This window comes from Mobula birostris, chromosome 13 (assembly GCF_030028105.1).
Source record: "Mobula birostris isolate sMobBir1 chromosome 13, sMobBir1.hap1, whole genome shotgun sequence".
Classification (NCBI taxonomy): Eukaryota; Metazoa; Chordata; class Chondrichthyes; order Myliobatiformes; family Myliobatidae; genus Mobula; species Mobula birostris.
In genome coordinates this window covers 34,692,437-34,718,901 of record NC_092382.1, presented here as the reverse complement: position 1 = coordinate 34,718,901, position 26,465 = coordinate 34,692,437, and the positions used below count along the sequence as shown (strand labels likewise).

Here is a 26,465-nt window from a genome sequence, read left to right as displayed (position 1 = left end):
TTCTATGTTTCTATGTTTCTATACGACTGGTGTCATCCCAAAATCACTACACAATAACGTTAAACAATTGGACCTGCCGGACAATAATAAACACTGCTAGAAAAGGCTGAACATTCATCGCAACTGAGAAATGAGTTCCTTGTCTATGTCCATACTTCATGTTTTACCAGTTTTAACTGAGAAAAAATAAAAACAACGTTAAACATGCGATTGTACTGTGGTGAATACAGGGCAGCTTCAACGTGCAGTTTGCACGGGTGGAAATTTATGAAAAAATCAGGAAGCGATGTGACATTTTTCCTTGAAGCAGAGTAAGCATTTAGTTGCTCCATGGAGATTTGTCCAATTATAAACCAAATCCAGGAGTTCAGTAGTGTTAATCATTTCTCCTTGACAGGTTTATCTAATATGAAGGACAAGTACTGTAAGTTCGTGCAGACTGTTGACTTTCTTTTTCATTTCTGTCATGGTCCGGTCCATGAAGTCTGCATTCCGGTTCACGATCCGGTCCATCGATCCATGTTCCAGGTTTCCTGTTTTCCCCCTTGTTCGGTTGGTGCCTTAATTGAGGCACCTGATTCTCATTTCGGTCTGGCACGCAAGTAGCTCTGCGAACCAGGGATTGTTTGCTGGACTGTTCCCTTCCCTCTTCCTGCCGCCTGAAACTTTCGCCTACAACCTCGTCAGTATGCCCGTCAAGTTCAACAGCTGCAGTGAGACCAGAGCCTTGCCACGCCAAGATAAGGAACTATCTATGGTTGAGTTTGGAACTGTCTCTTCTTGCCTCCGTGTTTAGTGTCCGTGTCTAAGACGAGTCCCGGCCCTATGACCTGTTCCCAAGGAGGGGTCCTGGTTCTGTGTTCTCTGTTTCTGTGTTTCAAGTCTCAGGCACTGTGGTCCTGTGCTTCAAGACCAAGTCCAGGATCTGTGTTCCAGCCTTGTCCATATCTGCGCTTCGTGTCCTCACCCAGTTCTAGTGCCTCGTCCAGCCCAGGAGTACTTCGCCACCTCGGTGCTGGAGATTCCTCGTCCTGTGCTGGATCGCTCGCATCCGAATCCTCGGCAGTCATCTCGGCCCTGCGTCCAAGAAAGGGTCCCGGTCCTGCGCTCCAAGTAGGGGTCCCGGCCCCGTACCCAAGAGCTTCACTAAGCCGAGTCCAAGAGCCGAGACAAAACTAGTCCAAGATCCTCGTCCTTCCCTGGAGTACCTCGTCTAGTCCAAGAACCTCGTCCTGTCCAAGTCAAGACTTTGTGTTCTCGTCTTGTCCATGTGCCTCGTCCTGTGCAAGAGTTCCACGTCCAGTCCTGTAGCCACGTCTCGTCCTCGCCGAGATCCGGGGTCCAAGCCCGATTCAAGACCTAGGTTCCTTGTCCCTGTCCAGTCTCTGGCTCGGGAGTCCTAGCCCAGGCTCCTAGTTCCAAGTTCCTTGTCCTGGTCCCGCTTTCCTAGTCTTAGTCCTAGCCCAGGCGCGGTGTCCTTGCCTCGTCCAGGGTCTGTGTCCATGTCCTGCTTCGTTCCTTCCTGACTCCCCTAGCTTTCTTGACAAACCTAGTCCTGTTCCTAGAACTGCAGTGTCTGTGTCTTGCATCTGGGTCCGCTGCCAGGTGCAATTTTGCCGATTAGGACTTGAATGTCCCCGGATCCTCTCCCGCTTTATCATTACCGAAAGGGTTGTGGCGGTTACAGGAGCCGGAATATGGTGGGGAAATAAACATAAAAAGTAGGGTGAGTTCAATAATTGGTTGGAGGTGTATGTCGCGGTCTGAAGGTGTGAATGTGTATTTTCCTGTGTTTTGCCTCTCTCGGGCTTTAAAACAGTTTTACTCTCCCCGCTACCATATTCTCCCGTGTCAGTTCTGCAGTGTCAAGATGGAAATCACCACAACCCCCTCTGAGAAGATTAGTTCTTTTGTTTATTAAGTAGTTGAACAATTGACGTGAGTGGGTATTTCGCCGCGCTAATGAGCTGCTCTCTGAACTTGGACTGAGTTACCCCATAAATAAGCGTTTGTGAGAGAGGCACAACACACTTCGTCTTGAACTTGTTAGACTTTTAATGTGCAGTTTTGTTATTTTTGTGTCATCTGCCCGGTCCTGTATTGACACAAGGAACCACTCAGTTTCTGGGAAGAGGACTCCAGCTTTCAGCCTGACGTTGGACGCTCTTCTCGTTTGCTCACATCGTGGGGATCTCATCCACGGACGTTTATGCTCATCTATTGTCTAACTCTTCCTTCTGTAGCAGTGTTTCCCAGCCTATTTCACCCCTAGTGCCGCGAGTCAAGGGGAACCGTCGAGCACCCGCGTTTCTGTGAGGTTGGTAAGGTCGGCCGAGATTGAAGAGAGGTTGCCGATGACGGCTCAAGGCCTGCAGTGCTTTGCTTCTTCCTGTGTCTCAGCGCCACATCCTGTTTTGGAAGTGCCTGCTCTACTAAAGGTCGGTCAGGTCTGATGCCTCAAGTTGGGAGGGGGGGGGTCGCTGACCGCTCCACCAATAATCCTGAACGCCCGCCCCCCGCCCGGTGATCGTTATTTGCTCCTAAAGGCATCTTCGGACACGTCATTACCCCCAGAGGTAATCACTGTTTTATTGTGATAGTTTCTTCATATTTCTGGTTTAAGCTTTCATTTCAGTTCAGAATAGCACATGCTCGCACCGTGTTGGATCCTGCTTTCGTTGATGGATATATATCCTTAGATGATTGACTGTGAGTGGGACAGAGGGAGTGGAACTCCCCCAACACTGTGTCTGAGTGTCCTCAGCTCCCTCAACATCTCGCTACCTCCTCTCTCCATAGTGAGCTCACTTTATCTGTCACTCCTTTCCTCCCTACCCTTCACCCTCCTCTCACTCCTCAGCACACCATCCTGTTTCTCTCCTCCATCTTCTCTTACTCTCCCCTTCCTCCTCTCCTCCTCTCCGCTCACACTTTTACACCCATTCCGTCTCCCTCACCTCCCTCTCTTACTCCGCTCACCTTAACTTTCTATCACTCTCACTTCTCCCCTTTCTGTCTCCAAAGCACCACCATCATCACCCGCTGCCCCCCGCCCCCCAACCATGACAGACTTACACTGAATCTCGGCCCGTGTTCACACCAGGATAGCACCCCATCCCACGTCACAATGTGCGATGGTGACAGAGACACAATTGTCGACAAGGCAACCAGCCTTGGTGTTCTGTCTGGACATCGGAACTCACTGACATTCGGAGTCGGATGAAGCAGACACTGAGGGAGAGAGAACCAAGAGGAAGAGGGAGACTGGTGGAGGGAGAGTGAACGGGACAGACTGAGGAGAGTTGGGAGGGAAGTGTCCGAGGCGAGAAACAGAGGGGAGAGAGACGGCGGAAACAACCAGTGAGCGGAGAGAATGGCGGGAAGTGAAATGGACGTGGGTGAGAAATACATGGGGAGCGAGTGAGGGGGCAGAGAGTGGCGTTGGAGGGAATGACAGAGGAGAGAGATTGGAGGGAATATGGGATGGAAGGATGATGGGGAGTTAAACTGAGATAGAAACCAGGGATTGAGACGGTGGAGATAAGCGAAGTAAAGAGACGGGCGATTTGATACCTCTGTTGATCAGTGGGAGAGAAGCGGACAGGAATCGAAAAGGGCTGCTCATTTTAAATTGAGATGTATGGAAATTATTGGAATTCTAAATCTTCCTTGTAATTTCTTTTAGGATCAGTGACGTGTTTATCTATCTACCTAGCTGAGTTGAGTGTAGGTTTTTCTTAAGATTCGCTGCCCCGAGGGCGTGAAGGCGGGTGTCTGGGTACATTTGAGGTGGAGATAGAGGGGGAATGGGCACAGAAGCATAGATCAGTCACGGCCGTGTTGAATAAACATATTACCACAAGACTTCCTCCTCATCTCCCTTCTGAATTGATTTCCCTGTAGTTTGGGGGTGTGCCCCCGGTCCTGGGTTCTGCCTTAAGGGAAACATCCTGTCCACATCCTCCCTATCTCGGCTTTTCAGTATTCGGGAACTCCCCCTCTAAGCTCCAGCGGGAACAGGCACAAAAACACCAAATACCATGAGCTGTGGCCTTGTTAATCAGCCTCAGGTGCAGCACCTTGTTTGTTAAAGACCATCTGAAAATCCAAACAAACAACATTCACCGCTGTTCTTATTTCACCACAGAATTCCAACAGATTTATCTGGGAATATTTCTCCCGAGGAAAACCATGCCGACTTTGGCTGTACTTTATCATCCGCTCCAAGTACCCTGAAACCTCATCGTTAATGGACTCCAACATCTTCCCAACTACTGAGGTCAGACTAACTGTCCTGTAATTTCATTTCTTATGCCTCCCTCCCCTCTTAAAGAATGGAGTGGCATTTGCAACTTTCTAGTCCACCATAACCATTCCCAAATCTAGTGATTCTTCAAAGATCATGGCTCATTCTTTAAGAAATGAGGGGGAGCTCCTTCGCTCAGAGCGGGTGATATTGTGGAATGGGCTGCAAGAGCAAGTGGCCGGTTGGATTTCAACATTTAAGAGAAGTTTGGATGGGTTCATGGATGAGAGGGGTATGGGGGATATGGTCACGGTGGAAGTTGCTGGAATTCGGCAGATTGATGGGTTGGCACAGACTAGACTGGCCGTATGGCATTACTCTGTGCTGTACTGCTCTATGACCCGAATGTCTGCACAAACTCTTCAGCTAATTGTTTCTAAACCCTTGAATGTACACTATCTGTCCGGGAGACTTGCCTGCCTTCTGTCATAATGGGGGAACCGGGGCGGACCCAAATACAGGTCACAAACACGTTTTGTAGTAGGGTTAACAAAATTGACTCCATTACTCGTTACAGGAAGAGCAAAACGGAAGCGGGAATAAGCGCACTGGACATGTCACAACGGGGGCGTTCGGAACGGACGTAAATGGAAGACACAGACACTGAAGTACAAGGAACAGGACTCAATTAGATTAGGGACGTGACAGGATACAGGCAAGAAGCAGGGACAAGAATGCAGACTTGGGTTTAAGAAAGTGGGACCAGGACTAGAAACCATGGACTAGGAGACAAGGCTTCGATTCCGAGCACAAGACTGGACAAAGACCCAGAACCTGGGTCTTGCCTCGGGCTCAGACTCCAGAACCAGGCAAGGACATGACATGGCTTCAGAGCAAGACGAGGCTGGGGTCTACAGGCCTGAGCTGGGAGACAGGCTGGGGTCCTGGGCCTTGAGCTTGGCTGCAGGCTGGGGTCCTGGACCTTGAGCTTGGCTGCAGGCTGGGGTCCTGGGCCTTGAGCTTGGCTGCAGGCTGGGGTCCTGGGCCTTGAGCTTGGCTGCAGGCTGGGGTCCTGGGCCTTGAGCTTGGCTGCAGGCTGGGGCCCTGGGCCTTGAGCTTGGCTGCAGGCTGGGGTCCTGGACCTTGAGCTTGGCTGCAGGCTGGGGTCCTGGGCCCTGAGCTTGGCTGCAGGCTGGGGTCCTGGGCCCTGAGCTTGGCTGTAGGTTGGGGTCCTGGGCCCTGAGCTTGGCTGCAGGCTGGGGTCCTGGGCCTTGAGCTTGGCTGCAGGCTGGGGCCCTGGGTCCTGAGCCTGGCTGCAGGCTGGGGTCCTGGGCCCTGAGCTTGGCTGCAGGCTGGGGTCCTGGGCCCTGAGGGCTGCAGGCTGGGGTCCTGGGCCCTGAGCTTGGCTGCAGGCTGGGGTCCTGGGCCCTGAGCTTGGCTGCAGGCTGGGGTCCTGGGCCCTGAGCTTGGCTGCAGGCTGGGGTCCTGGGCCCTGAGCTTGGCTGCAGGCTGGGGTCCTGGGCCCTGAGCTTGGCTGCAGGCTGGGGTCCTGGGCCCTGAGCTTGGCTGCAGGCTGGGGTCCTGGGCCCTGAGCTTGGCTGCAGGCTGGGGTCCTGGGCCCTGAGCTTTGATGCAGGCTGGGGTCTTAGGTCTTCGAGGCTTGTTTTCTTGGAGCTTGGCTTGGGATCTTCGAGGCTTGTGTTCTTGGAGCTTGGGTTGTGATCTTCGAGGCCTGGATTCTTGGACCTTCTCCTGGGCAGGACATGGAACTCCTGGGCAGGACACGGAACTTCACCCCACGGACGTAAGGACAGGAAGGGGCCGACCCAACCGCAGTGTAACGGCAAATGGCCTGCTTACCCAATGGAGACAAGTTACAGGAAGGGACAGAACCAACCACAGGGTAACGGCAAATGGCCTGCTTACCCAATGGAGACAAGGTACAGGAAGGGACAGAACCAACCACAGGGTAACGGCAATTACGGCCTGGCTTACTCAACAGAGGCAAGGACAGGAAAAGAGCTCAATCTGGGGTGGCTCTGAGTCTCGTGGCAGTCAGCAACCTTGGCTGGCTACAGAAACGGCCAATCCATACCACGATGACTGCTCTGACAAGTGGCAACAAGGATAAATGAAGCGTTGGTCCTCCAACCAGGCCTAGAGATCACGGATGGTTTCACTAGCCTTCCATCAGCAGGTTGCTCCAAAGGGGACTAACGAGACAAACCAGCAGCTCATACTCAACCCCAAGGCTACTTATATTCCAAGCTGAAAGATGGGAATCAGGTGCCCATGATTAACTCAACCAAACAAGGGACAGCTGGAAGACCCAGAGTCCTGAGTCCACGGACCGGACCGTGAACCGGAATGCGGACTTCACGGACCAGACCATGACAACACAAGGAGTCAGGCCCTGGACTAGGCTGGGACTCAGGATCTGGGCTAGGACTTGGTGGCTTCCTCACCACCGACTCAACCTACAAATTATCCTTTAAGGAATCCTGCACAAGTGCCGCCAAGTTTAGACTATTTGGAAAATAGTGTTTTCGGTATTTCTTTCCCGAATGTGCATGGCTATACACTTCGGGACACGGTATTCCATCTGCTTCATTTACGCCCTTTCCTCTAAACGCCGAAGTCCTCTATAGCCTCTCTGATTCCTCAAAACTACCTGGCCCTTCAGCTCTCTTGATATGATCGGCAAACTTTGCAATACAGCTATTAATTCTGTCATCCAAGTCCTGTGGAACATTGCTAGTCACCGGCAGCCAACCAGAAAACATCCCCGTTATTACTATCCTTTGCATCTGCCAATCAGCCACTGTTTTATCCATGCAATAATCTTTCCCATGTCAAGTGACCGGTAACAATGAATATAGAATTGAGTCAGGTTTTATAAAAACAAACAAACATTTATTAATCTCTGCTCAAAAGTAGCGAAATGTATTTAAACGACTAACTTAATCGGAAGTTAACTGATCTACGGCAACTCTGAAACAGTTCTTAAAAGGGTAAATGCGAAAACAGTTCTTAAAGTGGTAAATTCGAACCCAGTTCTTAGAATGGTAAATTCAAAAGTCCGAGAGATTTATACAGTCAGTTAGGAGAGACTTTCCGAAAGTGAAGAATTCCTCGAGGACGTGACATTACTGCTGATCCCAGCCGGAACCTGCCTTGTCCGCAGGATTCACGGCGACGGAAATAAAATGGTTTAAAGGAACTGACCTTTTCCTCTGGAGAATAGTTACTGCACAATTCTTCCTGCTTTAGCAGAGGATATGTCAGATGCAGGTCACTATTTCTTGAACAAAGATTCAATAAATGTCGATCCTCTCCAATATAGCCGAACGACATCAGCTTTACTTAACTCTGTGAGTTCCTGTATTTTAGTAAGGTCTTCACTCTCCAATACTACTAACAATAGAAAATAGAACTCCACTTTAGAGGGAAACTAAACGAATATGCAGCATAACAGAATATCTGACGAATTAAATAACAAACTAAACTTAAAACTCAACTGGAAAAACTAACTACATCGCACCAGAGGTCTCTCTTTATATACCTGGTGAGAACATGTCATCAGGTGACCTCACATCGGTGGGAAAATTACATCATGTGACCTCCACAAGACGATTACATCATGCTCATCACATTATTAATTACATCATAGAACCATAGAAACTACAGCACAGAAACAGGCCTTTTGGCCCTTCTTGGCTGTGCCGAACCATTTTCTGCCTAGTCCCACTGACCTGCACACGGACCATATCCCTCCATACACCTCCCATCCATGTATCTGCCCAATTTATTCTTAAATGTTAAAAAAGAACCCGCATTTACCACCTCATCTGGCAGCTCATTCCATACTCCCACCACTCTCTGTGTGAAGAATCCCCCCCTAATGTTCCCTTTAAACTTTTCCCCCCTCACCCTTAACCCATGTCCTCTGTTTTTTTTTTCTCCCCTTGCCTCAGTGGAAAAAGCCTGCTTGCATTCACTCTATCTATACCCATCATAATTTTATATACCTTTATCAAATCTCCCCTCATTCTTCTACGCTCCAGGGAATAAAATCCTAACCTATTCAACCTTTCTCTGTAACTGAGTTTCTCAAGTCCTGACAACATGCTTGTAGACCTTCTCTGCACTCTTTCAACCTTATTTATATCCTTCCTGTAATTTGGTGACCAAAACTGAACACAATACTTCAGATTCGGCATCACCAATGCCTTATACAACCTCATCATAACATTCCAGCTCTTATACTCAATACTTTGATTAATAAAGGCCAATGTACCAAAAGCTCTCTTTACGACCCTATCTACTTGTGACACCACTTTTAGGGAATTTTGTATCTGTATTCCCAGATCCCTCTGTTCTACTGCACTCCTCAGTGCCTTACCATTAACCCTGTATGTTCTACCTTGGTTTGTCCTTCCAACATGCAATACCTCACACTTGTCTGTATTAAACTCCATCTGCCATTTTTCAGCCCATTTTTCCATCTGGTCCAAGTCCCTCTGCAGGCTCCGAAAACCTTCCTCACTGTCTACTACACCTCCAATCTTTGTATCATTGTATCATCATGGTCATAAGACAGTCACAAGACACCCATGAGGTATGCAACACCTGTAATATCATGGGCTCATAACTTGTTAACCAGCCTCATGTGTGGCACCTTGTGAAACACCCTGTGAAACTGCAGGTTCACATGATCAACCGATTCTCCTTTGTCTATCTTGCTATTACCACTTCAATAAATTCAAACAATTTCAACACACTGTTCAGGCAAGATTTTCCCTTGAGGCAAACATGCTGAAGGCCGATTTTATTATGTGCCTCAAAGTGCCCTGAGAACACATCCCGAACAACTGACACTAATATCTACCCAACCAATGAGGTCAGACTAACTGTCCTAAAACTTCTGTTCTTCTATTTCTCTCCCTTCTTGAATAGCAGAGTGATATTTCCAAATTTGGAGTCTTCCGCAACCATATCAGACTTCATTGATTCTTGAAACATCATTACTAATAGCTCCACAATCTCTTCGGCTGCCTCTTGCAAAAATCTGGGATGTACACCATCTGGTCCAGGTATCTATTTACCTTCAGACCTTTTCTGTTTCCCAGGAACCTTCTCTCGAGTAATGGCAACTTCACACACTTCTGACCACGGACATCTGGACTTCCACCTTTCCGTTGGTTGCTTCCACAATGAAGACTGATATGAAGTACTAATTCAGTTCACCCGCCATCTCCTTGTCCCCAATTACTACTCACCCCACCCTCCCCAGGCATCGATTCCCCTGGTTCGATACCCACTCTTGCCTCTCTTTTACACTTTATGTATCTGAAGAAACATTTGGTATCATGTTTAATGTAATAAGCTAGCTTCATATTCCATCCTTCATTTCTTAATTACTTTTTTAGTTGCCTCTTGTTGGTATAGAAAAGTTTCCCAATCATCTAACTTCCCACCAGTTTTTGCTCTGTTATCTGCCCTCCCTTTGGCTTTTACGTTGGCTTTGCCTTCTCATCAGCCGTGGTTGTATGATGTTGTCTTTAGAATAGTTCTTCCTTTTCGGAACGTATATATCCTGTGTCTTCAGAATTGCTTCCCGTAATTACAGCCATTGATGCTTTGTCGTCATCCCTGCCAGTGTTTTTCTCCCTATCAAATTTGGCCAGTTCCTCTCTCATGCCTCTGTAATTGTCCTTATTCCACAGTTGTACTGATACATCTCACCTTAGCTTCTCCCTCACAAATTTCAGGATGAATTCTGTTATATTATGATCGCTTTCCCCTCAGGGTTCTTTTACCTTAGGTGATCTCATTCCGTTTATTGCACAACACCAAATCCAGAAATGCTGATCCCCAGCTGGGCACAACCAGGAGGTCGTTGCCCAGCTGTGTGCCTCAGTTATCTGTTCACACCCTTACTCTTCGTGATTTTTAGAAGTAACCTGGATGAGGAATTGAAGGGGTGGGTTAGTAAGTTTGCTGATGACACAGAGGTTGGGGGTGTTGTGGAGAGTGTGGAGGCCTGTCAGAGGTTACAGTGGGACATTGATAGGATGCAAAACTGGGCTGAGAGGTGGCAGATGGAGTTCAACCCAGACAAGTGTGAAATGGTTCATTTTGGTAGGTCAAATATGATGACAGAATGTAGTATCAATGGTAAGACTCTTGGCATTGTGGAGGATCAGAGGGATCTTGGGGTCCAAGTCAATAGGACGCTCAAAGCAGCTGCACAGGTGGACTCTGTGGTTAAGAAGGCATACGGTGTATTGGCCTTCATCAATCGTGGAATTGAATTTCAGAGCCGAGAGGTAATGTTGCAGCTATATTGGACCTTGGTCAAAACCCACTTGGAGTACTGTGCTCAGTTCTGGTCACCTCACTACAGGAAGGATGTGGAAACAAAAGAAAGGGTGCAGAGGAGATTTACAGGGATGTCGCCTGGATTGGGGAGCATGCCTTATGAAAACAGGTTGACTGAACTCAGCCTTTTCTCCTCAGAGCGAAGGAAGATGAGAGGTGACCTGATAGAGGTGTAAAAGATGATGAGAGCCATTGATTGTGTGGATAGTCATGGGCTTTTCCCCAGGCCTGAAATGGCTGCCACAAGAGGGCACAGGGAGTAGGTATAAAGCTTGGGAGTCGGTACAGAGGAGACGTTGGGGGTAAGATTTGTACGCAGAGAGTGGTGAGTGCATGAAATGGGCTGCCGGCAACAGTGGGGGAGGCGGACACTATAGGGTATTTTAAGAGACTTTTGGATTGGTACATGGAGCTTAGAAACAGTTATGGGTAACCCTAGTAATTTCTAAGGTAGGGGCATGTTTGGCACAACTTTGCAGGCTGAAGGGCCTGTATGGTGCTGTACGTTATTCTATGTAAACACTTCAGAAGCAGGGAAAATGACCCATAATGTGGAAATGAGCCATGAATAAGGAGGTTAACTACCAATGTCATTCTTCCTCAGCCCAGAGATTTGAGTGGTGAAGAACATCTCAGACAGAACTGCAGTCAACTTGACTTCTTCAGTCTGCAGAAAATTCAAGGGGAACCTCTTCACCCACAGAGTGGAGACTTTTGGAACCCATCATCACAGGGAGAGCGAGAGGGGAACAACAGGGGAGGACTGAAAAGGACTGTCATGGAACAGAATCACTGGCAGGGTCCAGCCGGCCTGAGTTGACTCTTTACTGTACACAGGGTGTGTTATAAATTCACTAAGTACCAGAGACAGAGTTTACAATAGAACTGATTTATTGTCTCAGATCCAGAATATTAAACTCCAGTCCCATTAAAGGTGAATGTGTAGCAGAAGTAACTCCTCCCATGCCCAGTGACCAGGGTTTCAGGTTTCAGGTTTATTATCACCGGCATTTTAAGTGAAATTTGTTGATTTAGCAGCAGCAGTTCAATGCAATACATATTTTGGCATAGATAATAATATAATACATAAATTAGAACATAGTAAATAAACAAGTAAATCAATTATGCATAATGAATACATTATTAAAATGTGTAAAAACACAAATGCTGCATATTAAAAAAGTGTCCAAAGCTTTCAAAGTCCATTCAGGAATCGGATGGCAGAAGGGAAGAAGCTGTTCCTGAATCACTGAGTGTGTGCCCTCAGGCTTCTGTATCTCCCACCTGATGGCAACAGTGAGAAAAGGGCATGCCCTGGGTGATGATGGTGCAGAACTGGGTGTGGTGACCAGCAGCAATAATTGCAGAGTTCAGCACCAACAGTCACTCTCGAAATTGCATTCAGCAACGGTGATGGACAAATATCCGGTATGCAGCTTATTGAAACTTCCTCCCCAGTGTGAACCCTGTAGTGTGTCACAAGTTTAGTTTACTGAGCAAATCCCTTCCAACATTCACAGCAGTGTATGGCCTTTCCCCAGTGAGAACTCAATGATGCACATTTGGTGGAGATGGCTGAGAGAATCTCTTCCCAATATCTGAGCAGGTGAACGTCCTCGACCCGGTGTGAACTCGCTGGTGTCTCTGTAGGCTGGATGACCGAGAGAATCTCTTCCCACAGACTGAGCAGGTGAACGGCCTCTCCCCAGTGTGAACTCGCTGGTGTCTCAGTAGGTGAAATGATGAAGTGAATCCCTTCCCACAGTCTAGTAGGTGAATGGCCTCTCCCCAGTGTGAACTGACTGGTGTCTCTGTAGGCTGGATGACTCAGTGAATCCCTTCCCACAGTCTGAGCAGGTGAACGGCTTCTCCCCAGTGTGAACTCGCTGATGACTCTGTACGTGGGATGACCGAGTGAATCCCTTCCCACAGTCTGAGCAGGTGAATGGCCTCTCTCCAGTGTGAACTCTCTGATGTACCTTCAGTTCATATGACCGAGTGAATCCCTTCCCACAGTCCGAGCAGGTGAACGGCCTCTCTCCAGTGTGAACTGACTGGTGTCTCTGTAGGCTGGATGACTCAGTGAATCCCTTCCCACATTCTGAGCAGGTGAACGGCTTCTCCCCAGTGTGAACTCGCTGGTGTCTCTGTAGGTGGGATGACTGAGTGAATCCCTCCCCACAGTCTGAGCATGTGAACGGCCTCTCCCCGGTGTGAACTCGCTGATGTACCTTCAGTTGAGATGACTGAGTGAATCCCTTCCCACAGTCTGAGCAGGTGAACAGCCTCTCTCCAGTGTGAACTCTCTGATGTACCTTCAGTTCATATGAGCAAGTGAATCCCTTCCCACAGTCTGAGCAGGTGAACGGCTTCTCCCCAGTGTGAACTCGCTGATGACTCTGTAGGTGGGATGACCGAGTGAATCTCTTCCCACAGTCTGAGCAGGTGAACGGCTTCTCCCCAGTGTGAACTCGCTGATGACTCTGTAGCTGGGATGATCGAGTGAATCCCTTCCCACAGTTTGAGCGGGTGAACGGCCTCTCTCCAGTGTGAACTCGCTGATGTACCTTCAGATTAGATGAGCAAAAGAATCCCTTCCCACATTCTAAGCAGGTGAACGGCCACTCCCCTGTGTGAACTGACTTGTGTACCAGTAGTTTGGATGACCGAGTGAATCCCTTCCCACAGTCTGAGCAGGTGAATGGCCTCTCTCCGGTGTGAACTCTCTGATGTACCTTCAGTTCAGATAACCAAGTGTATCCTTTCCCGCAGTCTGAGCAGGTGAATGGCCTCTCTCCAGTGTGAACTCTCTGATGCCCCTTCAGTTTAGATGAGTACGTGAATCCCTTCCCGCAGTCTGAGCAGGTGAACGGCCGCTCCTCGGTGTGAACTGACTGGTGAGCCATCAGGTCAGATGACCGAGTGAATCCTTCCCCACAAATTCAGCAGATGACCAGCCTCTGCCCAGTGTGAACTGACTGGTGTGTCCACAGGTGGGAAGACCGACTGAATCCCTTCTCACACACAGAACAGGTGAATGGCCTTGTCCCAGTGTGAACTTGCTGATATTCCGTCAGTTGAGATGAGGGACTGAATCCATTCCCAGTGTCTGAGCAGATGAATGGGATCTCTCCTGTGTGAAGTGACGGGTGTGCCAGTCGGTCAGATGAGCGAGTGAATCCCTCCCCACAGTCTGAGTAGGAAGGATGATCGAGTGAATCTCTTACTACAGTTCTTAAATATCTGGACAGAGACAGAAAAACTGGCGTGTTGTGTTCGAGATTCCTGTAGATAGATTCCTTGTCGTTTTTAACCTGTAAAAACATTTACAAAATCCATCAGTGGGTGAAGGACAACATTTCACACCAGATCACTTTAGTCACCAAGGTGTGATCTGACATCACACTGTCACAGTGAGGGTCAACGCAAGTTGGAGAAATCATCTTCTAACTTCTGTCCCTATCTAACTGTGATACTACATTCAGTGAAATATAGACCTGTATTCCCAGATCCCCTTTCTTCTGCAACACTCCTCAGTGCCCTACCAGTCACTGAGTACAGCCTATGTCCTATCAAAAAGCAACACCCCACACTTGCCTGCAGTAAATTCCATTTTTTGGTTTCACAACCCATTTTTGCAGCAGGTCGAGATTGCACTACAAGCCATGATAGTCTTCCTCGCTGTCCACTACACCACCAATCTTGGTGCCATCCACAAATTTGCTGATCCAGTGAACCACACTATCATCCAGATTACTGATATAAATGACAAACAACAACAGACCCAACACTGATCCCTGCGGCACACCACAAGTCACAGGGTTCCAGTCAGAGAGGCAACCATCTGCTACCACACTCTGGCATCTCTCAAAGCCAGTGTCTCATCCAATTTACTATCTCATCTTGAATGCTGAGTGACTGAACCTTCTTGACCAACCTTCCATATGAGACTCTGTCAAGTGCCTTGCTAAAGTCCATGTAGACAACATCCACTGCCTTGCCTTCATCCACTTTCCTGATAACTTCCTTGAGAGACTCTATAAGATTGGTTAGACATGACCTACCGTGTGCAACGCCATGCTGTCTATCCTTAATCAGTCCACATCTATCCAAATACTTATATATCTGGTTCCTGCACATACATTCCAATAACTTTCCCAGTACTGATGTCAAGCGCACCAACATACAATTTCTTAGTTTACTTTCAGAGCCTGCCTTGAACAGCGGAACAACATTGGCTGTCCTCCAATCCTCCAGTCCCTCACCTGTCACTAAGGATGATTTATATATCTGTGCTTGGGCCCCGACAATTTCTTCACTTGTCTTCCACAGGGTCCCAGGGAACAACTTGTCAGGCCCTGGGGATTTATCCATGGTAATTTGCCTTAAGACAGGAAACACCTCCACCTCTGTAATCTGTACAGGGTCCATGAAGTTGATGCTGCTTTGCCTCACTTCTATAGACTGTGTTCATCTCCGGTGCAAATACGGATGCAAACAAAATCTCCCCCATCTATGTTGTCTCCTCATATGGATTACCATTCTGATCTTCCAGAGGATTATTTTTTTCCCTTGCAACGTTTTTGCTCTTAACAGGTCTGCAGAATCCCTGAAGAGTCTCCTAAACCTTGTCTGCTGGGGCAACCTCATGCCTTCTTTTATTTCTTTCATAAGTGTTCACTTGAATTTCCTGTACTTCATAGGAAGGAAGGAAGGAACGTCGACTCAGACCATGACAGGCCTGCGTCAGGCATTTTCATGCCTTACAAGACGCAGGTTGGAAGTCTGTGTGGGGCGCCACTCCTCGCACAGACACTAGAGCAATGTGTGGTTAAGTGCCTTGCTCAAAGACACAAACACGCTGCCACAGCTGAGGCTCGAACTTCATAAGTATCCCATTTGTTCCTATTTTCCTGTACCTGGTATGCAACTCCTTTTTATTGATCGGGGAGATGAAAGCCAAAGGGGTGATAGAGCTGCATGTCGAGAGGTGGGGGTAGGGGGGGGATGTTTAAACTAAAGTTGCAGGGTGAATGGGAGCCTGAATAACAGAACAGATAGTGGAGGGGTTGTGGGGACAGATGTTGTTCTGTCCTCAGACAAAGTCAGGAATGAAAAAGTTGAGCATGGTGCAGTGAATATGCTCAATCCTGTATATTTCAATACAGGGAGCAGCGTAGGAAAGGCAGATGTGTTCAGGGCATGGAACAAACCCTGGAATTATGACACTAGGATCTGGCAACTGTGGACTGGGACAGGCTGCTTTATGACAAAGGTGTGCTTGGTAAATGGGAGGCCTTCAAGGTGAAGTTTTGAAAGTACAAAGCGGGTATGTGCTTGTCAGAATAAAAGGTAAAGATAGAAACTGTAGGGAACCTTGGATTTCAAGAGATATTGAGACCCTGGTGAAGCACAAAATGGAGTTGCATAACAGGGAGAGGCAGGTAGGTTCTTATGGAGTATAAGAAAAGCAAGAGAACACATAAGAAATAAATCAGGATGTCTAAAAGAAGGCATGAGATTGCCCTCACAGAAAAAATATAGGATAATCCTAACAGATTCCAGAGATAGATTAAGAGCAAAAGTATTGCAAGGGACAATGTTAGTCCTCCGAAAGACCAGAATGGCAATCCGTGTTTGGAACCAAAGCAGACGGGGAAGATCATCTCTATTTACTCAGGAGATGGACACAGAGTCTATGGAAGTGTGGGAAAGTGGCATTAACATCGTGGACCCTGTACAGATTAAAGAAGAGGGGATGTTTGCTATCCTGAGGCAGATTAGGGTGGATAAATCTCCAGGGCATGACAAGGCGCTCCCTTGGACCCCACGGGAGGTAAGTACAGAAATTGTCGAGGCCCCTAGCAGAGATAATTAAATCATCCTTGGTGACAGGGGGAGGTACCAGAGGACTGGAGAACAGCCAATGTTGTTTCGCTGTTTAACATAGAACATAGAAATCTACAACATATTACAGAGCCTTCAGGCCACAAAGTTGGGCCGACCACGTAACCTACTCTAGAAACTGCCTAGAATTTCCATAACGCAAAGCCCTCTGTTTTCATGAGCTCCATGTACCTATCGAAGAGTCTCTTAAAAGATCCTATTGTATCCGTCTCTACCACCATTGCTGGCAGTGCATTCCACTTACCCACCATTCTCTGTGGGAAAAACTTACCCGTGACATCCCCTCGGTACACATTTCGAAGCACCTTAAAACTGTGCCCCCTCGTGTTAGCCATTTCAGCCCTGGGAAAAAAGTCTCTGGCTATCCACATGATCAATGCCCCTCATCATCTTATACACCTAAAAACAGCTCTGAACATAAACAAGGAAATTATACATTGCTTTGAGTGTTTTTTCAAAGTATACAGAATTACGAGGGTAAATGCAAGTAGGTTTTTTCCACTGAGGTTGGGTGGGACTATAACCAGAGGTCATGGGTAAGTGGTGAAGGTGAAAATTTAAGGGGAATATGTGGGAAAACTCTTCACTGAAATGGTTGTGACAGTGTGGAATGAGATGCCAGCACAAGTGGTTCATGCCAGCTGAATTTCACCATTTAAGTGAAGCTGGGATAGGTACCTTGATGGTAAGGGTATGGAGGGTGATGGTCCCGGTGCAGGTGGTTGCATTAGACAGCTTAAATGTTATCATCATTGTCTAGAGGGGACAAACGGCCTGTTTCTGCACAGAATTTCTCCATGTTTCTATGACAGAGAAGCTGGCCAAACTTGACTGGAAGGGGAAACTGGTAGGAATAACGACAGAGCAGCAATTGCTGGAGTTTCTGGGAGCAACTCGGGAGCTGAGTGATAGATACATCCCAAATAAGTAGAAGCATTGTAAAGGCAGGAGGACACAACCGTGGCTGAAATGAGAAGACAAAGCCAACATCAACATAAAAGCCAAAGAGAGGGCAAATAATACAACAAAAGCTATTGGAAAGTTTTTAAAACCAACAGAAGACAACTAAAAAAAAAAATCAGATATGCTCAGGACATTGATTTATGATTTGCCGTCATTAACGAGTCTTGGTAGCACCCAACAGTCCGAGGCATTTAGAGGAACAAGATCTCCGGGGCCTCAATATCTCTTGAAAACCAAGGATCCCTGCACCAGTTACCTTTCAACTTTTATTTTGTCATGCTCATATAAACTCTACACTTTCACTATTCCACTTCTGAAGGCCTCCCACTTACCAAGTACACCTTTGATAGAAAACAGCCTTTCCCAAAACACACTTGTCAGATCCTTTCTGATGCCATCAAAATTGACCTATCCCCAATTTAGAATCTCAATCCATGGTCCAGACCTCTCTTTTTCCATATTTACTTGGAATCTCATGGCATTATGACCACCAGATACAAAGTGTTCCCATACACTAATTTTTGTCACTAGCCCTGGATCATTTCCTAATAGCTTTTTACACACTTCTACATTGGGAATTCTACATGTTGATAAGGACACATTTGACAAACTCTACCCCAGGTAGTCTTTTTCCAGTATGAACGACCCAGTCAATATTTGTAAAGTTAAAATCACTTACTATATGAACATATGTTTCTTGGCATAGTCTGCAATCTCTCTACAAATTTGTTCCTCTAAATCCCTCAGACTGTTGGATGCAACCAAGTCCCAGTAATGGCTACAATATCATTATTCTATGTCCTAAGCTCATCTGGATTTCCTACGATGCTTCTTGCATTGTGATATACACAGCTCTGCACATTCATCATACCATGCTCAACCTTTTGATTGCTGACTTTGTCTGAACAACATCTGTCTGGGTGTCAAGAAAGCAACCTCTCCCTCAATGTCACACAAAAAAAAGGAACTGGTTGTGGACTACAGAAGGAATGGAGACATCAATGAATCCAGAGTTGAGAGAGGAAACAGCTTTAAGTTCCTCGGCATGAACATCACCGAGGATCTCATCTGGTCTGTGCACACCGGCTGTGTGGTATGTGGCTGTGTACCTCTTCCACCTCAGAAGCTTGAAGAAGTTTGGGATGGGGTCCCAAATCCTAAGAATTTTCTACAGGGACACAATTGAGAGCATCCTGACCGGCTGCATCACTGCCTGGTATGGGATCTGTACTTCCCTCAATCGCAGGGCTCTGCAGAGAGTGGTGCAGACAGCCCAGAGCATCTGTAGATGCGAACTTTCCACTATTTAGGACATTTACAAAGACAGGTGCGTATAAAGGCCCGAAGGATCATTGGGGATCCGACTTACCCCAACCACAAACTGTTCCAGCTGCTACCCTCCAGAAAATGGTACTGCAGCATAAAAGCCAGGCCCAACAGGCTCCTGGACAGCTACTTCCACCAGGCCATCAGACTGATTAATTCCTACTGATGCAATTGTATTTCTATGTTATAATGACTGTACTATTTATTATAAATTACTAAAAATTACACATTGCACATTTAGATGGAGAAGTAATGTAAAGATTTCTACTCTTCATGTATATTAAGGATATAAGTCATTTCAATTCACCCTTTCCACCCATCTGTTCTGCCATTCTGGCTCCAATCCCACCTGCAACTTTAATTTAACCACCAACCCCTGCCACACACTAGCACTAGCTAGCAAGCCTCACCACTAGGATATTAGACCTCTGCTAGTTTTAATTCCCTAACTAACAAAGCCCCTATCAGCCCTTTGAAATTCCTCTGCTAGGTAATCCCCCCTAACAGTTCCGAAAGTGGTCCACCTGTTGTTGTGTGGGATAGCAACAAGAGTACTCTGCGATGGCTATTTAACCTCATTCCCCTTACTGACTCTCATCCAGTTTCCTGTGTCCTGCACCTTGGGTGTAACTCACCTCTCCTCATGTCATATCCATCACGCCCTCTAACTCCCAAATGATCTGGAATTCATCCATTTCCAGCTCAAACTCCCTAACGTGCAGGGTTACAAACTGCAGCTGGATGCACACCTAGCAGGTGAGGGTGTCAAGGACACTTGAAGTCTCCCCACCTTCCCACCAATGTCCCATCTAATTTGTAATGAGCCGTGTGCCAAAAAATCTTGTGCTGTGCAATTTTTACCCAGTGACAACAATATGTGCACACTGAACTTTAAATAGAGGTACTCATTTTAACAGCTAGTAAATCACTGTCAATAAGAACTTTGATATCCTCTGGATTTGATCAAGTTCATCTGCATTCTCACACAACCTACGTAGCAGGCCTGTAGAGGGTTAGGAAGAATTTTCTCACTCCAGCTTTTGCACACCATCCATATCTGATTTGCTTGCTAAATGACACTTTTAAAAGTCAGATTTCCAAATATCAGTCCACTTCCTCCCATTTGCAAATTTTCCAGCAACTTTTACATCGCCACAATACACACAGTTTCTGTTTTGTACATAAATATTTCCCCTGAACCCTTCCCCCAGGTGTCTGACGGTGCTGAGCTTATTGATGGCAATGCCAATGAATATCAAGGGAAAGGCAGTACTCTGTCCGGCACATTTGTGATGTGAAAGCTACTTGTTGCCCAGGACAAAAGTGTTTGATATAATTATGTACCCAGAGAGAGTGGGTCAAAACGTGTTCTCACGAGTAGAAAAGTCCAGAACAAGAGCAGGTAGAAGAAGCAACACACACAAAAAGCTGGAGGAACTCAGCAGGCCAGGCAGCATCTAAGGAAGAGTACTAATGCAGAATTCCTCCAGCAATTCGTGTGTGTTGCTTGGATTTCCAGCATCTGCAGATTTTCTCTCGTTTGTGATAGCAGGTAGAACAAAGGTGATTTAAAAGATTTGTTCCCTTTCTCCGAGTTCCCAATCCTTGCATTTAGACAGCTGGAGCCCAGCTCTGTCTGAGAGATCCATCGGTTCCCATTCCCTCATCAGCCGGAAGCTCCCCGGGGTCCGTGTACGGGTCGTGGGGCTGAGAGAGAGAGGGAAGAGATCAGGACTGTCCCGGGATTGCGGGTCACGGTGTCCGGAACTCACAGTAATTGTCCCGAATTCGATGTTGAAAACCCCACCAGCAAACTGTCTCTTACCTGGGGTCGATGTTCCGAGGCCTTTACTGTACTGCGCGCATGCGCGACATTCGAGCACAAACATCAACCTTGACACCTGCGCATTTCATCGGTGCTTCGGCGACGGCGATAATTGTGACGCAGAGCTTTCTGGGTAATCACGGTGCCATTAAAAGTTTCAGCAAAATAAACACAATCAGATAAATACCACAATAATAATTATAAAACACACAATACGGATGATTAATACATTGATCGTATATCCATGAAATGACGCTAGGCAGAGGAGTGTCTGGACATGCGGTGACTGAGAGGAAATGTTAAATTGGTGGTGATGGGGGTAGTGAAGGGTGAGTTAGAGGGTGGAGACGTTGCTCAGTCTTATTGCTTGGGGAACCTAAATATTTTTTCAGTTTGCTGGTCCTGGTGCAGATGCTATGTAGCCTCTTCCCTGATGGGAGTGGAACAAACAGTTAATGAACAGGGAGCCTTCATGGTATTACTGGCCATTTTATGGCACCAGTCTGTATATATGTCCTTGATGGGGGTCTGCTGGTGCCGGTGATGTGTTGGGCAGTTTGACTATCCGACGTACAGCCTTCCTGTTCACCACAATGTCGTTCCCGTACCTTGTAGTGATGCAACATGTTACGATGCTCTCTGCTGTACTTCTGCTGTAAGACCTGAGTATACGTGTACGATACATAGTCCATCCGTTTTCATCCTCCTGGGAAAGTCGGAATGCTGGTGAGATTTCCTGATTGTGTGGAATGTGTTCTGGGACCATGAAAGGTTGTGAGAGATGTGCATGGCTCAGGAGTTTGAAACTGCTTCCAGTTTCCACAGCTATGCTGCTGATGTAAAGATGTATGTGAGTGGTACAAGTTCTCCTGAAGTCGATAACCAATTCCTTCGTCTCATTGACATTGAGGAAGAGGGCTCAATTTGCCTGGAACCAGCACCTTAGCCCTTCAGTCTGTATGTCATCTCATTGATATTAGTGATGGACCTCACCATGGTCATGTTTTCGGCGAACTTGACAATGTGATTACCCGGGTGTTTGACTGTGCAGTCCTGTGTGAGCAGAGTGTACAGCAATGGTTTCAGCGCACAACCTGTGTTGAGGATGATGGGGAGTGAGGAGCGGTTGTACATAATGTCTTTTTGAAGCCCGTTTGTTCGGAAGTCGCACACCCTGTTGTGAGGCGGTGTATTTAGATGGAGGAGTTGGAATTTGTCATAGAGTGATTCTGTCAGTAAACAGATTGGTGAGTGGCCAATGCGGCATGATTAGAGTTTTTGATCTGTGCCATTATCAGCCGTCTCACGCTCTTTGTGATGATTGGCGGCTCTTCCACCGGGCGGTAGTTGTTTGTTTCTGAAGGTGTAGAGTTCTTTGGTACAGGGATGATGCTGGCTGATTTGAGACCTGGATGAGTGAAGTGCTGACGGTGGCCGTGAAGTCATCAGTGAGCTGGTGTGCACACTGCCGGAGTACTTGGCCAGGGATGTTTTATGGTCAGGCAGCCTCACGGAGGTTGGATCTTTGCAGAGTCCTCTCATCCGCTGTTATTACAAAGTGTGGGAGACGGTAGATTTCGTGACTTGCTTGTGTTGCGTGACTCAAAGCATTGTGTAGAGCGCCAGGGAGGGGGACGTCACTGGTACAGTCAAAGCTATTTTTCCTCACGTGGTCTGTAATGCCGTTGATGCCTAGCCAAATATGCAAAGGATTGTTCCCCAGGTTTGGGGACTCCGAAGCCAAAGGGCACAGACACAAAGGAGCAGAGAGATCAGAGACACCTGCGAGGTAATCTCAATACACAGAGCGAGTGGGTACCTGGAATGAGCTGTTCAGTGTTTTGCATCGTTGGTTATCTACCTCGGGTTTAGTATTCTCACCGTGTTTGGATACTCCCAACACTCTGTGAGCAACTGGAAATTAAACAGATACTCAAGTTGTTGGAGACCTGAAATCAAATCAGAAAATGTTTGAAGCAATTCCGACACAGAATGTTGGAGCTGAAGCATTAACTTTGTTTCTCTCTCCGCAGATATTCTGTGTTTGCCTCTTTCTGGAACATTACGTTGGAATAGAAACATAGAAACATAGAAAATAGGTGCAGGAGTAGGCCATTCGGTCCTTCGAGCCTGCACCGCCATTTATTATGATCATGGCTGATCATCCAACTCAGAACCCCGCCCCAGCCTTCCCTCCATACCCCCTGACCCCCGTAGCCACAAGGGCTACGATTTAAATGATTTAAGTCTCCTGGGAAATGGACTTGCGTAGGACACACAATTTAAATTCGTTCTCTTACAGCACAGAAAGAGGACTTTTAGCCCATCCAGCCTGTGCCATTCTCTGTCTGGACCCACTCACGTGCACCCAAACTCTAGCCCTCAGTACCTTCTTCATCCACGTACACATACAAACTTCTCCTAAATGCTGCAGTTGAAGCTGCACCTGCATTCGCGTCGCCCTCTGAGTGAAATTCCTCCTCAGGTTACCCTTAAATATTTCACTGTTTGCCTAAATCCATGATCTCACCCAACCTGAGGGGCAAAACCCTACCTGCATTCACCCTATTGATACTATCAAGGTTTTGTGAGCCTCCAGCAAGGGTTTGCATCCTGGGTCCACGGATTCCACGGTTAATAGTAGGGGTATATGGCATAAAATAGTTTGGGAACTTCTGCTAGCATTACCCCTCATTCTCCTGTGCTTCAGGGAATCAGTTTATAACTCTTTCAATCTATCCTTGTAACTCCGTTCCTTAAATACCAGCAACATCTGTGTCTGCCAGGGCTCCTGCAGTCTCTTCATTAGCCTGCCAAGAACTGTCTGGTTTAAGCTGGTCCATCTCTGACACGCCCGTGCCCTTTCCTGATCTCTCTCTGTCTCCATCTCTAGAGAGGGGATGTCAACCAACTTCTTTCATAAACCTACTGATTTCTATGATAATCTCGACCGTACCTCGTCCCAACCTATCTCCTGTAAAATGTTCTTCCCCTTTCCCAGTTTGTTTGCTTCTGCTACTTCTGTTCCCAGGATGTGGCTGTCCCCCCTCCGCTGTTCCCAGGATGTAGCTGTCCCCCCTCCGCTGTTCCCAGGATGTGGCTGTCCCCCGGATGTCGCTGTCCCCCCCCTCCGCTGTTCCCAGGATGTAGCTGTCCTCCCTCCGCTGTTCCCAGGATGTAGCTGTCCCCCCTCCGCTGTTCCCAGGATGTAGCTGTCCCCCCTCCGCTGTTCCCAGGATGTGGCTGTCCCCCGGATGTGGCTGCCCCCCTCCGCTGTTCCCAGGATGTAGCTGTCCTCCCTCCGCTGTTCCCAGGATGTGGCTGTCCCCCCTCCGCTGTTCCCAGGATGTAGCTGTCCTCCCTCTGCTGTCCTCAGGATGTAGCTGTCCTCCCTCCGCTGTCCCCAGGATGTAGCTGTCCTCCCTCCGCTCTTCCCAAGATGTGGCTGTCCCCCCCCCTCCACTATTGATGCTGTCCTCACTCACATTTACCATACGTCTGTGTTCACTCCATCTTCCACCACCATAATATTGATAGAGTTCATCTTGTCCATACCAACCACCCCTTCAAACTCTGCAACTTCCACCATCACCAAAGAGATCTTACGACTAAACATGGATTTACCTTCTTCGCTCCCACCTCGCCCTCTTCTTTCAACAGGGATTATTCCTTTCACAATTCCCTTGTTCATTCACCCCCCCCCCCCTCACTAATCTCCCTTCAGCCACTTATCTCTGCAAGCGGCCTAGGTGCAACACCTACCCGTACACCTCCTCCCTCACCTCCATTCAGACACAAAACAGTCCTTCCAGGTGAGGAAACACTTCACCTGCTAGTCCGCTGGGGTCATCTATTATGTCCTGTGCTCCCGATGCAGTCCCAATGACATTGGCGAGAACCAGCATAAATTAGTAGACCGTTATATCGAGCATCTCTGTATCGTCTGCCACAAGGGGGACTTTGCAGTAGCCAAATATTTTAATTCTGATTTCCATTGCGACGACTCGATCGATGGCCTCCTCTTGTGCCAAGATGAGACCGCCCTCAGGGTGAATGAGCTACACCTTATATTCCATCTGGGTAAGCTCCAACTTGATTGTATGAGTATTGAATTCTTCTTCCAGTTAACAAATAACATCCCCCCGCCCCCCGCAATTCTCTAATCCCCACTCTGAAATTTAATTTCTCCTCACCAGCCTATTACTTCACTTGGGTCCTTTCCGTCCCTTTCTCCTATTGACTAGTCTCTGATTCTTTCTTCTCCTGCCTTTGAACTGTCCTATACTTAACTTCACCTATAACCTCCAAGTTCGCCTCTTTCTCCTCCCCGACCTTTTTATTCTGATATCTTGCCCCTCCTGCTCAGCAATGAAGAAGGCTCTTTGCACAGAATGTCGACTGCTTACTCTTTTCTGCCTGATGTGCTGAGTTCCATTAGTGTTTTGTGTGTATTGCTTTGGATTTCCAGCATTTGCAGGCTTTCTCGTGTTAAAGTATGGTAATTACCATAACAATTATTTGTGTTTTGTTGAGATTATACCGGGAATATTGTGTAAAATCCCGCTCCCCACACTAACACGGGTTATACAGACCAAAGAACAAACTGCCAGAGGAACTCAGTGGGTCGGGCAGCATCTGTGGAGGGAAATGGACCGTCAACATTTCGGGCCGAGACCCTCCCTCTGGACTGAGAGTGGACGGGAAATAGTCAGAGAAAAGAGGTGAGGGGTGGGGATGGGGCAAGAGCTGGGGAGTGAGAGGTGGATCCAGGTGAGGGGGAGGTGGGAAGGTGGAAATAGTGACAGGGGTGGGAGATGAGTGGCTGGGGCAACACGGGGGGCTGCAGAAGGTGGAAGTTAATGCCATAGAGAATGAACAATTAGGTTAGAGAGTATTTGTTTTGGAGATTCAGCAGGCGGATTCCTGGAGGACGATGAAGATCATTGATCGTCTTCACATAAAACAGAGATCGGCAGAAGTGTGGAGACCGAAGGTAATGAAGATCAGCAGGGAGCATGTGTCTGAGATGGGAGAGCAGCCGTCATGTTGATGGTTTGAAGGGCTGAATGGCATCCTGCTGTTTCTCACTTGATATTTCAGTGTTGCTGTCCCGTGAGCCCGGAGGAATGTGAATAGAAATCAGTGTTTATAAACACAGAGGTGATTTGAATGAAAACAACATATTTCCTATTTTGGTCTGAATTGCGTGTCAGACCGGGATGGGAATTGAGCAGACTTGGGGATGGGGTGGACGGAGCAATGTGGACGGGGAAGTTACGCAGGGAATATTAAAAATGTAATTGGTGTAAATATGAAATAATTGAAAAATGCGGAAGACGGGTCGGCCAGCGTGTGAGAGGTGAGATGCAGGATCACCGGTTCAGGTGGGAGACCCTCCACAAGTCACGTGATCCCGTTTCTCACTCTCATTTCAACACAGATCTGCAGCATCTGCGGGTTTTTGCTTACGAACCCTGCCCCCGCTCTGATGACGAGGCTGTCACTTTGTAAATACTCACATTCCACGGATGGGCGGTAGTTTTCTTTCCGTTCTGTGTTGAAGCGGATCGTCGGCGGGGTGCCTGGGGGGGACGGATGACTTCTCTGCCAGGCAAATGGATCAAGTTCCCATCGGTGAGTATTGAGGCCGGTGCCTAGGGGTGAATGAGACGGACAATTTCCCATCGGTAGTGTATGTAAACTTCTGACCCACTGGGAAAGTGATGAAAGAAATAAAAGCTGAAATAAATAATTCTGTCTACTATTATTCTGACATTTCATATTGTTAAAATAAAGTAGTGATCCTAATTGACCTGA

General features: G+C 47.4%; 2 protein-coding genes across 11 annotated transcripts in view; one reads left to right on the top strand and one right to left on the bottom strand.

The window, feature by feature from the left end:
- The window catches only part of LOC140206716 (uncharacterized), a 46,595-nt gene extending 34,828 nt beyond the window's left edge, over window positions 1-11,767 (top strand). For 9 of the 10 annotated variants that reach the window (XM_072274894.1, XM_072274893.1, XM_072274890.1 and 6 more), the window contains 2 exons: window positions 4,148-4,279; window positions 11,232-11,767. In XM_072274894.1, coding sequence (XP_072130995.1) covers window positions 4,148-4,279; window positions 11,232-11,447 — 348 coding nt within the window. In that variant the 3' untranslated portion in view covers window positions 11,448-11,767. Of the gene's footprint in view, window positions 1-4,147; window positions 4,280-4,823; window positions 5,117-11,231 lie in introns of those variants that run through there. The other variant, XM_072274889.1, reaches the window with a different exon arrangement.
- LOC140206711 (uncharacterized) overlaps window positions 1-20,709 on the bottom strand; it is a 63,117-nt gene extending 42,408 nt beyond the window's left edge. Inside the window, exons 1-2 of the mRNA XM_072274881.1 lie at window positions 20,649-20,709; window positions 12,410-13,941 (exon numbers count right to left, since the gene is read on the bottom strand). Of these exons, the coding sequence (XP_072130982.1) occupies window positions 12,410-13,533 (1,124 nt within the window). The 5' untranslated portion in view covers window positions 13,534-13,941; window positions 20,649-20,709. The remainder of the gene's footprint in view (window positions 1-12,409; window positions 13,942-20,648) is intronic.
- Between the last annotated feature and the right edge of the window lie 5,756 nt (window positions 20,710-26,465).